The 13,501-nt window shown below is 35.1% G+C and overlaps 2 protein-coding genes across 9 annotated transcripts in view; both read left to right on the top strand.

The window, feature by feature from the left end:
• The window catches only part of mark3b (MAP/microtubule affinity-regulating kinase 3b), an 86,561-nt gene extending 81,776 nt beyond the window's left edge, over positions 1–4,785 (top strand). For 4 of the 8 annotated variants that reach the window (XM_073816353.1, XM_073816357.1, XM_073816355.1 and 1 more), the window contains one exon: positions 2,485–4,784. In XM_073816353.1, coding sequence (XP_073672454.1) covers positions 2,485–2,830 — 346 coding nt within the window. In that variant the 3' untranslated portion in view covers positions 2,831–4,784. Of the gene's footprint in view, positions 1–2,484 lie in introns of all 8 variants that reach the window. The other 4 variants (XM_073816354.1, XM_073816351.1, XR_012338090.1 and 1 more) reach the window with 3 other exon arrangements.
• A 2,249-nt stretch (positions 4,786–7,034) lies between these two features.
• Positions 7,035–13,421, top strand: laptm4a (lysosomal protein transmembrane 4 alpha). The gene is made up of 7 exons (XM_073816360.1): positions 7,035–7,259; positions 8,632–8,752; positions 9,241–9,317; positions 9,949–10,071; positions 10,178–10,273; positions 10,373–10,471; positions 12,282–13,421. The coding sequence occupies exons 1-7, from the start codon at positions 7,134–7,136 to the stop codon at positions 12,354–12,356; spliced, it is 717 nt and encodes a 238-aa protein (XP_073672461.1). The 5' UTR covers positions 7,035–7,133; the 3' UTR covers positions 12,357–13,421.
• Positions 13,422–13,501: the final 80 nt, after the last annotated feature.

Raw genomic sequence — 13,501 nt, 5'->3', positions numbered from 1 at the left:
AAGGTCCTCCTATCAGTGCAAGCTTGGTTTTAAAGGAGTAGTTCACTTCCAGAACAAAAATTTACAGATAATGTACTCACACCCTTGTCATCTAAAATGTTCATGTCTTTCTTTCTTCAGTCGTGAAGAAATTGTTTTCTGAGGAAAACATTTCAGGAATTTTGTCCGTATATTGGACTTCTATGGTCCTTGTGAACTTCCAAAATGCAGTTTAAATGCAGCTACAAATGGCTCTAAATGTTCCCAGCCAAGAAAAAGGGTCTTATCTAGAGAAACGATTGGTTATTTAAATATATATATATATATACACTTTTTAACCTCAAATGCTCATCTTGTCTAGCTCTAGGTACTCTGTGCACTCCGGTTTAATAGTTAGGCTTAGTCGAAAAACGTTCATCTAATTTTTTTCCTCCACCTTCAAAATGACCCTACATCGCTGCTGAAGTACCGACCCAGCATGCAAAGAAGGTGAAACGCCCTTTACAAAAAAGGTAAAACAGTGATGTAGTTGGAAGGAGAAAATGAGATGGGAGTTTTTCAACATACCTTAACTGTCTTGAGTATGCATGCAAATCATAGAGCTAGACAAGATGAGCATTTGTTTAAGAAATTGGCCGATCGTTTCGCTAGATAAGACCCTTATTCATTGGCTGGGATTGTGTAGAGTTCTTTGAAGCTGCATTGAAACTGCATTTTTAACCTTCAATACATTGAGCACCATTGAAGTCCACTATATGGAGAAAAACTCTGGAATGTCTTCCTCAAAAAACTTAATTTCTTTGTGACTGAAGAAAGAAAGACATGAACATCTTGGATGACATGGGGTAAGTAAACTAAATTTTTATTCTGGAAGTGGAGTAGTCCTTTTATTTTGTTTCAAAAAGTATCAATGAAATAGCCCAAAAAAACACTATTGTAGATGTTTTCACAAATTTAATTACTAATAAAAGTAAAAACTAGTGGCAGCCTAAAAAAGCGTTCATGTGTACACTTACAGAATAAAAAAAAATCTTGATTTACTCACCCCCATGTCATCCAAGATGTTCATGTCTTTCTTTCTTCAGTCGAAAAAAAAAGGTTTTTGAGGAAAACATTCCAAATGTAGTTTCCAAATGTTTTTCCCCATATAGTGGACTTCAATGGGAGCCAATGGGTTGATGGTTGGAAAAAAAAAAGTATAAATATTAATTTTTTAAGAAAATAACTGTTCAATTTGCTAGATAAGACCCTTATTTCTCGGCTTGAATCAATTAGAGCTCTTTGAAGCTGCATTGAAACTGCATTTTTAATCTTGCTCCGTTGAGCACCATTGAAGTCCACTATATGGATAAAAATCCTGGAATGTTTTCCTCAAAAAACTTAATTTCTTTGCGACTTAAGAAAGTAAGATGAATATATTGGAAGACAAATTATCTGAAAATTTTTATTCTGGAAGTGGAGTAATTCTTTTGTTTTGTTCCAAGATGTATTAATGAAATAGCCAGAAAAACTACATGTACATTTCTAGCCTTAAAAGATTAGTTCACTTCCAGAATAAAAATGTCCTGATTTACTCACCCCCATGTCGTTCAAGATTCAGTCGAAAAGAAATGAAGGTTTTTGAGGAAACATGCCAAATGTTTTCTCCATATAGTGGACTTCAATGGGAGCCAACAGGTTGATAGGTTGAAAGAAAAATAAAAAATGTTATACTTTTTAACCACATATGCTCGACTTACCACTAGCTTGACCTCACACATTACATAGTCACGTTGGAAAATTCACAAGTGACCAAGAAGTACCAACCCAATGTTTACTAAGCGAACGTGCAAAGAAAGTCAAACGCCTTTTACAAAAAAAAGGTTGGAGGAGAAAATGAGATGGAGTTTTTTGCCCCTATACCTTTTTGAACCGAAGTACACAGATGAAGAACTAACCACGCATGACCTTTCCATGCGTGAACGCAAAAATAAAGGTTCCAAAAGGGTGTTTTCTTTGGTTCCCGAAAGAACCTTTCAGTCAACAGTTCCCAAACGAACCATTTTAAAGAATATTCTAAAAATCTAAAGAACCTTTTCTTCATTTGAAAGGTTCCATGGATGTTCAAGGTTCTACATAGAACCATTGATGCAAATAAAGAACCTTTATTTTTAAGCGTGTATGCATTGTAGAACTAGTGCAAGATGAGCATTTGTGGTTAAATAGCATATACATTTTTTGCAAAAAATCCAATTGTTACGCTAGATAAGACCCTTATTACTTGGCTGGGATCATTTAGAGTCCTTTGAAGCTGCATTAAAATGCAATTTGGACCTTCAACCCATTGGCCACCATTGAAGTTCACTATATTGAGAGAAATCCTGAAATGTTTTCCTCAAAAACCTTTCTTTTTGATTGAAGAAAGAAAGACATGAACATCTTGGATGGCATGGTGGTGAGTACATTATCAGAAAGTTATTCAAAGTCGAAACACTTTCTCTGACCGTTCTCTCTTCTCTCCTGCAGTCGTAATGTGTCTGGGGATCAGAAAGAGGAAAATAAAGACGCCAAACCCCGCTCGCTACGCTTCACCTGGAGCATGAAGACCACCTCGTCCATGGAGCCCACAGAGATGATGCGCGAGATCCGCAAAGTCCTGGACGCCAACAACTGCGATTACGAGCAGCGCGAGCGCTTCCTGCTTCTATGCGTCCACGGCGACGGCCACGCCGAGAGCTTGGTCCAATGGGAGATGGAGGTGTGCAAACTGCCCCGCCTCTCGCTAAACGGCGTGCGCTTCAAGCGGATATCAGGAACGTCCATCGCTTTCAAGAACATCGCCTCGAAAATTGCCAACGAACTGAAGCTGTAAAGAAAGAAAAAAGGTGAAAATGTGAAAAAGCAGCAAAAAGGACTAAGGCACAAAACTAGAGTAATCAAGCTGTACATTCTTTTTGAACAGGTAGCAGATACAAGGATTGTTTTCCTTAAACACTTACAAAGTATGTACTGAAAATATTGTATAGAATCATGCCTTAGGCAATAATTTCCTGCATCTTTGAAGCATTATTAATATTATTATTGTCTTTATTGTTGTTGTTATTATTATTATTATTATTATTATTATTATTGTGGGATGGTTTCAAACTGTAGGAAAACGATGACGGTTTTATTTCTGTTTTTTGTTTTGTTAATGCACTACTGCAGTAGGTGCCCTGTGGGGCCAAAACATTAACACCGGTGACTGAAAACATACATTTTAACCAGACAGAAAGAAGAGGGATTGTTAATCCAGCTCCAGTATTTTTTTTCTTGAGCGTTCCAGCCCTTGAATGCCAAACCAAAATGGCCAGCATTGATTTAAGAAACTGATTTGCACATTTCCCCTAAAAGCACCATGTATCTCCTATCCATTCCTTCACTTTCCCAACCCCCGTTCCTTTTCAAGATATTCCCACCTGTTGTTTTCTAGTCCTAGACATGACTGAAGACGGACAGGATCCGACAGGTTCTGGTGCCAAGGAGGCGACTCACGGCCTCATGAGCAAGTGCACTTCAGGAAACCTCCCCTGGATTCAGACGGGCTACTGCAATGGAACGTTAAGAACGAGATCAGGAATGTTTTTCTTCCTGGTCTGTTTAAGTATTTAGTTTCTTTCTTACAGAGTGTTTTTTAAACATCTGAGGAGAGAGACGAAACTCTCTCAGAAGTTCTTGAAATGTCTTTGCTTTGGCTCCGGGCCGCCAGGGCTGCACCGTAGAGTCATTCTGGGACACAGTTCAGTTAAGAACTTTAACTTGCCATTTCTAGGCTTCAGTATTCACTCCCATCCCTAAGAACCATCGGCACTGTTGTTTATTATTATTCTTATTTTGTTTTGATGTTTCTGTTCGTTTTTTGGAATGTAAATAATGTACCTTAGTTTTGCAGCAACAGCGTATTGATATACTTTTTTTTTTCTTTTCTAAGTCTGGCTGTGAGTCGGAAACTATGGAAATTAATGTAACTCATCACAGAATAAGGTTAATCAGTGTCTCCATTAAAACAACTGAAAATCAATGATTTGCTGAGTGGCTTTTGTTGGACTGGTCTTACAAGGCACGGTTAGACATGTGACCTTGGACCACAAAACCAGTCTTAAGTAGCACAGGTATATTTGTAGCAATAGCTGAAAATACATTGTATGAGTCAGAATTATCAGGGGGGTTTTTATGCGAAATATCATCATTAGGATATTAATTAAAGATCATGTTCCATGAAGATATTTCGATTAGTAATATGCATTGCTAAGAACTTCATTTGGACAACTTTAAAGTCAATTTTCTCAATAATTCGATTTTTTTGCACTCACAGATTCTAGATTTTCAAATAGTTGTTTCTCAACCAAATATTGTCCTAACAAACAATTATCCTAACAAACATACATCAAGGAAAAGCTTATTATTCAGCTTTTTTATTGATCCTTAAGAGTGGTTATGTGGTCCAAGATTACATATAATGTTTATTGTCTGAATTAACAAGTGGAATGTTACATTTGTTTTAACAGCTGAAGAGCTTAAAATACATTTGGGAGTGTTATAAGATCTTCATAAGACCAGATATAATGTCATACTTTGCAGATTTTTAGGAAGTGTAATGTCCTGTGATTTAAAAAGGTTTGTTTTCAGCCTTTATCTCATGATGTTGAGGCCTTGATCTGGATCTTATGTCTGCATCTGGGTCTTGGTTAAGGTCTGTTTCTGCACAAGATATAACAATTACCTTAACCACTGTTTAGCATGCTTAAAGGGAATTTGTAAGAATCCGGAAGCTTACTAGACAACCATAAAAAAATTAGCTCAGGGATTCAGATGAATGCTGCAATAAATTCATTAAAATCAACAGCTTGTTTCCAGGCTAAATCTTGATTGGTCAGGTTCTTGGACGATCTAGTCTTGACTATAACTGTTGTAGCAATCATAATATTTTGTCCTGGAATGTTTTTTTAAACGGTATTGGATGGAGTTTATCTATACACTGAAAAAACAGAAATTATGTAGAACCTATTTTGAAACTCCTCTTTATTTACAACTTAAAATAAAATAAAATAATTTTAACATTTGTATATATACACACTACCATTCAGTTTTGAACAATAAGATGTTCATGTTTTTAGAGAACTTTTCAGCTCACCAAGCCTGCATTTTTTTAAAACAAGGTACAGCAAAAACAGTAACATTTTGAAATATTTTTACTATTTAAAAAAACTGTATTTGAATATATTTTAAAATGTAATTTATTCCCCTGAATTCAAAGCTGAATTTTTAGTATCATTATTACAGTCACATGATCCTTCAGAAATCATTCTAATATTCTGATTTGCTGCTCAAAAATATTATTATTATTATTATTATTATTATATTGAAAAGATAACCATAATGAAGCAGTCTCCATGCTACAATAATAATGATAGAAGCAAAGTTTTTCACTGTGGGGACATATCTTAATAAGTACAATTTGACTGTATTATTTGTGTCCCCTTCAAAAATTGCTCATGAGAAAATTTATATTTATTGTCCCCCCTACTGTTAAATGAAATTTACGCCCATGATTATAAATGTCTTTATTATAACATTTGATCGGTTTAAAGCATCCTTGCTAAATAAAAGTATTCATTTCTTTCCCTCCAAAGAAATGATACAGACTCCAAGTTTTTGAATGGTATGTTACAAATACCACAAAAGATTTGAATGTTACAAATCTTTTTATTTAGATAAATGCTGATATTTGGATCTTTCTATCCATCAAAGAATACTAAAAAATGTACTCAACAAAAATAAAAAATGTTTCTTGAACAGCAAATCAGCATATTAGAATGATTTCTGAAGGATCATGTGTCACTGAAGACTGGAGTAATGATGCTGAAAATGTAGCTTTGATCACAGGAATAAATTACATTTTTAAATGTATTCAAATAGAACACCGTTATTTTAAATAGTAAAATATTTCAAAATTTTTACTGTTTTTTTTCTGTACTTTGGATCAAATAAATGCAGGCTTGGTGAGCGGAAGAGATTTCTTTAAAAAACATTAAAAATGTTACTGTTCAAAAACGTTTGACTGGAACTGCATATATACACATAGTTTTTAATATTATAAAAACCAAAACATAACTTAGTCAAACAAGTCCATACTTTAAATTATTATTAGCTATATTCTCCCGATTATATTTGGAGACAACATAATAGTTGCATGATACCCTAAAATAGTATACTGTTAGCAGTCACACACATATATATGCATGCTGCCACTGTCTATGTCTGGTAGATCACCTGATTTCTTACGTAATTTCCAGCATCTTATCTATTATATAACTCATAAAAGCTTTTCCGAGAAAAGCATCCAGCCCTGAACTTCCATGCGTCTGTCTACAGCAGCTGGATGCGTTCATGCCCATCCTCATCTTCCTCCTCCTCCTCTTGTGCGAATTCTCCTTAAGGACCCACCAATGCAGTAATAAATATAAGAGCAGCCATGCGTGACAAAACTCTGACCACGTCCCATTTTCACGCGTGATCCAACTAGCCACGCCCCGTTTTCCACGCATGATTCAGTAATGATGGATTAGTCATGATTCCTTTGCGCGAATCGGTTCTAAAAAAAAAACAATTCGTTTAAAGAACCTATTCAAAAGGAATCATATATATGATTCATTTTGTTTATATATATATATAAATACATGAATAAATATATATCCTATATACATATATAAGCATTTTACAGTACGAGTTAATTTGTAACGTTTCGCCCAATCAGTCAAATCCTCGGTTCACTATGTTCGAAGAAGAAACGGTTTTCGGTTCAGTGAGTCAGTTAGTCCGATGCTCATTTGAGAATCATTTGGTTTAGTCCGATCCGTAAAAAAAACCTTTAGTTTGATTCACGAACGATTCATTCAGTATGATTCCTCAATGAATTGCTTAGCCACATCACTTTAATGTTGAGAACCGGTTCAACCGATGTGTTCAAAAGAACCGACTCAAAAGAACGATTCAGGAGTCGGGCTTTGCATGATTCAGCTTTGACCACGCCCCCATTGTTTCTCATCCATCAGGGGGAGTTTTGCTCGAAAGATCGAGCGCTGCGATTGTAGCTGCTGTTTTTGACAGGGGAGATTCGTCTCGTCTTTTTCTCGATGTTTCTTCAAAGCACCGAGAACGACATGCGTTTCAAACATTCTCGAGACCGACTGTACAGCGCCCGCTGCTGCGGCTGCTGTCACGTGCGGACTGGAACCATCATCCTGGGTACCTGGTATATGGTACGAGTCATAAAACATTCATTTAAAATAGTCTTGTAGTTTTAAACACAAATTAAATAGTTAAATAGTATTTCCTCCCATCGTTTAGAAGCGTGTCTGTATTTTAAAGTCCGTCTGTGTGGATGTTTTTGCCTCGCTCTGTTGTGTTAGCTCGATGTTAACGACTGCTATGCTAACTCAATGTTTTGAATTTGAACTATGAACAAATAAGACATGTTAACGTGATTAGACGTGGTAAACGTTAATTAAACATGTTTTAAGAACCTTATCTGTTTATTAAAGTTGGGTACTATGGTCTGGCGATTATTTTTAAGTGTTAATTTATCATTTATTTGTAGACAGCTAACGTTAACTAGCTAACCGCTAGCTAAGGCCGGAGGCTGAATTCGCCCAACTGTCACGGGGTTGAAGTTCATTTTGTTGCCAATTTGCTCGAAATATGTTTAGATAAAGTAAATTATCTATAATTATATAGCTATTAGTATATATTAGAGAGTGACTGGGTGTCAACTAGAGTTTAAACAAACAAAACTTAACTACTAAACGATGATTTACTGTGGCTTGGCAGGAATTATGAACACTTTTGTATAAAATGGCACTGGCAGTAACAAATTAATTTTAATCTTTAACTGTCAGTGGTAAATGTCATTGTAAATGCCTAAATGTGGCCCTGGGTGTTTCCAGAAAACCAGACCAAATGTGACCCTGGACCACAATACCAGTCATAAGGTTAAATTTTACAAAACTGAGATATATACATCATATGAAAGCTCAATAAATAAGCTTTCTATTGATGTATGGTTTGTTAGGATAGGACAATATTTGGCCGAGATGCATCTATTTGAAAATCTGGAATCTAAGGGTGCAAAAACATCAAAATACTGAGAAAATCACCTTTAAAGTTGTCCAAATTAAGCTCTTAACAATGCATATTACTAATCAAAAATTACATTTTGATAGGTTTACAGTAGGAATTTTACAAAAAAAAAATCTTAATGTAACATGATCTTTACTTAATTTCCTAATGATTTTTGACATAATTTTGACCCATTCAATGTATTTTTGGCTATTGCTACAAATATACCCCAGCGACTTAAGACTGGTTTTGTGGTCCAGGCTCACAAATGTTTCCATTTAACACGGACTGGTTTTAATTTCAGCAAATTATTTTTAATTAAATATTTTTAGTAAAGATTATGAACAAATGTGCTAAGACATTGACCTCTTTTTTTTTCCTTTTGACTTGCAATAAAATGTCCGCGAAGTCACATGACACTGAATGATCAGACTTTCAGTTTTTCTTATTGGGCTGTTTGAATATGTCCTACTATCTCATCTGTACTTTCTTTCCTGATATAATCTCTCTTCAAAGGTGGTGAACCTGTTGATGGGTATTCTGTTGACTGTGGCGGTAACTCACCCTGAGAACGTCCCTACTGTTGACCTGCAGTATGAAGTTATTGAGCACTACTTCGCCTCAGACAGGATGTCAGGTACATTCTTTAGATGTTTTTGATAATTAAATGCTGTACACCTATATTTAATATTAAAGCAGTGCCATATAATTCATACTTTTTATGCTGTTTTTATATACAGTATGTGACCCTGGACCACAAAACCAATCTTAAGTAGCACAGGTATATTTGTAGCGATTGGCAAAAATACATTGTATGGGTCGAAATTACAAATTTTTCTTTGATGCCGAAAACCATTAGGATAAGTAAAAATCATGTTACATGAAGATATTTTGTAAATTGTCTACCATAAATATATCAAAATTAGTAAGATGCATTGCCAAGAATTTTATTTGGACAACTTTAAAGGCAATTTTCTCAATATTTAGATTTTTTGCACCCTCACATTCCAGATTTTTGAATAGTTATATCTCAGCCAAACATTATACATCAATTGAAAGTTGAATTTATTCAAAAAAACTAATTGTTTTTATATCTAAAATGACAACTTCTCTTTTACCCCACAGAGAATGCTTGTGTGGGCTTTGCCATCTCTCTCCTTATGCTCACCATTAGTGCAATGATGGTGTACGGAGCCATTACTGTAAGTTTCGATAAATTGGTACACCTGTGCTATTTGTTAATTATTTAATTTTTTTTGTGCTGTGCTGCAATATCACATATTGCATATTTTAGCAGTACAATGTGAAATAATGTAAACATTCTTTGACATTTAAAGGCAATTTTTCCCCAAACGTTTGATGGAGTCATGTATTCTAGAATAGAATAATGCGTTTCACCACTGTGTTCATCTATACTTCACAGTCTTGCTTGAAGTCATCTTTAAAAACAGGTTGGAGCTGTGAACTTTTCCTGTATAGTAGTTTCTGCACTCTGCACATTTGCCATACCCATTTTTACCTCGAGTGAACATTGAGCTTTAATTGTGTTTTAGACCCTGAGTATCCTCTGACTGCAAGTTTTAGTCCTCATAGGCAGTAAAATGTGATTCCAGTCGAGTCACGGCCTTGCTAATAGCTCCCTTCCCATGTTAAGTAATCTCTGAGCTTAGTTATTCAGCACAGCTTCTCGTATTAGCTTAAAAAGTGGATGATTCAGTATTCCATGGAGTCTTACAGGTTTGCATCAGCATTAAAATGGTGAGAAACAGTCTAAAAATGAAAGGGAGAAAGCCAACTCATGACATGACTGTTATTTTTTCCCCTCTCACACAGAATCGTGATGGCTGGCTCATCCCGTTCTTTTGCTACCAGCTGTTTGACTTTGCGCTGAGTTGCCTGGTGGCCATCAGCTCCCTCACGTACCTGCCCAGAATCAAGGACTATCTGGACCAGCTGGTCAGTCTGCCCTCTACTGCCACTGCTGAGCGGCTGTCTCTCGAGTCTCTGACACTAGAGGTTAATGTAAAAACGCTCAAATTAAAAACATCTCTGTGTCTTTTAGCCGGACTTCCCATACAAGGACAACCTGCTCTCTCTGGACTCCAGCTGTCTCCTGCTGTTTGTGCTCATCTTCTTTGCCATTCTCATTGTCCTCAAGGTAGATATATAAACCTCACCTGATTTTTCCGACACAGAATCTGTACATTATTTATAAGACACACATTCTTATTTTACTGCGTTATTTTTTTTTTTTTAGGCCTACCTGATCAACTGTGTTTGGAACTGCTACAAGTACATAAACAACAGGAACACTCCAGAGATTGCCGTCTATCCTGCTTTTGAGACCCCACCTCAGGTATGTCCATTTTAACAGGCTTCCCAGCCTGGAATTAGAAAAAATATAATATTAGAATGAGAGAAAATATACTCATTAAAAATGACAAAGTCAATAACAACATTGTACCAATCCAAGCACTACATCATTAATAGGCTTTATACTTTATACAGTCAGACTTGCTAGACTGTAGTGTTGCACAATATACCAGTACTAAAAAGCTTTTAAACAATGTGATTCTACATTTTTGTACCGCACAAGTACTTTAAGAATGCAATTTAATAAGGAAACACAGACTGAATTGTGCGATCCAGTCATAAAAACGTAATATAACAGAATGTGGCTATTTAAATATGAATCCTGCATGTTCTGCGCATCTCTGTATGAATGAGTGTTTCGTTTACTACACATGTACTGAAGTGCGCGTGATGCTTGGCTGTGTTTTCAGCCTCTGCCGCCTCAAAATATAAATACATGAATACATAAACATGATCTCTTCATGAGCATTTCACCGTTACTTTTGAGAGAAACCATTGTCAAAATAAAAGTATGGTTTAAAATGACAGAGATATTACTTAATGTAATGATAGTACTACTACTACTACTACTAATAATAAAAATATTCTTAAAATAATATTAAAGGAATATTTACCATGAAATTGTAAATACACAACAGTGTTTATACTGTAATAATATAATACTATAATAAATTAATTCTTAAAAAAAAAATTAATCTTTATCAAATAATTTGACATGTTTTGATTATTAAAATGTAATGAAACTATTAAAATGGAATCTGAAAAAAAAAATCGAAAACAGATAAAAAAATTTATTAATATTAATTTTTATGTAACCAAATAGTCTACAAAATATAAAACAGAAAAAATAGAATCCAGAAAAATTAAAGTAAAAAAAAAAGGAATTTGGAGAAAATAAAAAAGGATTTTGGAAAGAAATAAAACATTTCAGTTGGCCCTATTTATTTCATTTTTTTTTTCTTTGTTTTATTGTATTTGTCCTTTAGTTTGTTACATGCAAATGTGTTCTTCTTATTAATAACAAAGATAAAACTTTTGACGTAGTATCAGTTCAGTAGTATCGAGATATTTTAGTCAGATATCGTGACAATGCTACTAGACTGTAAATTAAAAAATTAATAAAGACTTTTAATGATGTAGTGCTTGTATTAATGCTACATGGAGATCAAGCTTTACCCTCCTTTTTTTTCTTCCTTTTTAATATGGTTGTGTACAGTTTGTCAGTGTACATTATTCTGAAGAATAAAATGTTTGTCTTTAGGCACAGGTGTGTAATATCTGTACAAATGTATTTTAGTATTATTTATATACTAATATAGTGTAGCATTTAGTAAAATTTTGAATGGACTTTTAAAAAAATCTGTATTCATTTTAATCTAAGTTTTAGTAATTTTGTTATGTGCCTTTGACATTTTATTAGTAGTTCATATTTTATGTCAGCTGTATTTAAATAAACCGAAAATTCTTTTAATAGTTTTAGTTAACAGTAACAATGCTTATTTACTAGTACAAGAGGATTTCATTTTTGGTGATATTTATTCTGAAAAGGAGAACGTGTTAACCTCTCTCAGTAGTAAAAATGGAGCCCCTTAAAATACACCATTCACTCTGTTACATTAGAGGGCACTCTTTCCTTCCAAAAGAGATTTTGAATGTTTTGTTCCAGCACTTCTTAACAGAACACCAGCTGTATCGCTTTGCTGTGCTAGCACAGGAAAGTGTGTCATGTAGTTTTCTCCAGGTAAATGAGTTCTGATTGGTTTCATCTTAATGGGGTCTTCTCTTTATCATAGTACATCCTCCCCACCTATGAAATGGCCATGACAATGCCAGCAAAGGAGCCTCCTCCTCCTTACATGCCAGCTTGAATTTTCCTGACTGGTTTCTTCAGTAAAAGCCAGAGCAGACACCCATCTTTGCCTTTCGATCCTGCCTTCCATTCCAACACATGGAGGGCGTTTAGACTCCCAGCGTCCACTCATCACATCAGCAGCTTACATATTTGCATAGACTTATCCATGACTATTTCTTTCGCATGACTCTCGTAACAGCTCATCACTGCAGATCTATTTTTGTAACACAATAAGAAAACGGTTGAAGCGGCACGGTGTCGGGGAAGAGTTGTGGCAAGACTTATTTTAATTACTTAATGTTGTATCTGAGATATGCCATTCACTTTTGTGGACTACATGACTCGGGCTCTGCAATAAATTGTGCTTATGACAGAATTATATAGTTCATAGTCAATCACTAATGAAATGATCCTGAGATGGGGCGGGCAATCTGCCGTTTGACATTTTTACCAATGAAAGCTTTCACTTTACTTGCCACCTTGAGATCTTTATTTTTCCATGCTTTTTAATGCTGTGTTTTTTCCTGATTGTCATAGTAGAAGTATTGTGAAAATCAACATTGCCCTACGACTTGATAGGGCACTTGCATCTAGAATCACCTTGGCTAATAAATCTGTTTTGCTAGATTAAAATCTGTTTAGACAATCCAGTGTGATGGTTAAAATATATTTTTTCCATTGTGTACTTTATAGTGGACGTAAGACTTTCATCCTTTCAAAAGTGAAAGAGCTCAAGCACTTTTTATCTTGTTTATATAATTAGTGTGTGTGTGTGTGTGTGTGTGTGTGTGTGTGTGTGTGTGTGTGTGTGTGTGTGTGTGTGTGTGTTTTCCATCCATTGAACCATTGTGCACCATCATGTTAGCAGCCGTCACAGTGATCTGTTGTCATGGTAATTGCTGGGTAATGCTGGTTAACACGCAAGAGGAATCCTCACATGAACGACAATGATGTAGAGTTTAAAAAAGGAAACTGCTAGTGCTGTAAAAATCAATGGATGCATGTTATTTTATTTTGTGGTCTGTTTCTTTTATTGTACATGTTCTGTAATCTAATTACTTCAATAAACATTTCAAAACAACGTATCTGCCATCAGACTTTTTTTCCCCAATGTACATTTTGGTACAATAGTGTTACTTAATATGCCACCTCCTAGTAATT

Source organism: Garra rufa, chromosome 13, assembly GCF_049309525.1.
Source record: "Garra rufa chromosome 13, GarRuf1.0, whole genome shotgun sequence".
Classification (NCBI taxonomy): Eukaryota; Metazoa; Chordata; class Actinopteri; order Cypriniformes; family Cyprinidae; genus Garra; species Garra rufa.
This window is presented reverse-complemented; position numbering and strand designations above follow the sequence as displayed.

Coding starts and splice junctions, on each gene's coding strand:
- laptm4a (XM_073816360.1), top strand. CDS start 7,134: ATGTTTCTTCAAAGCACCGAGAACGACATGCGTTTCAAACATTCTCGA. Junction 9,318..9,948: donor TGGTGTACGGAGCCATTACT/GTAAGTTTCGAT, acceptor CCTCTCACACAG/AATCGTGATGGCTGGCTCAT. Junction 10,274..10,372: donor CCATTCTCATTGTCCTCAAG/GTAGATATATAA, acceptor TTTTTTTTTTAG/GCCTACCTGATCAACTGTGT.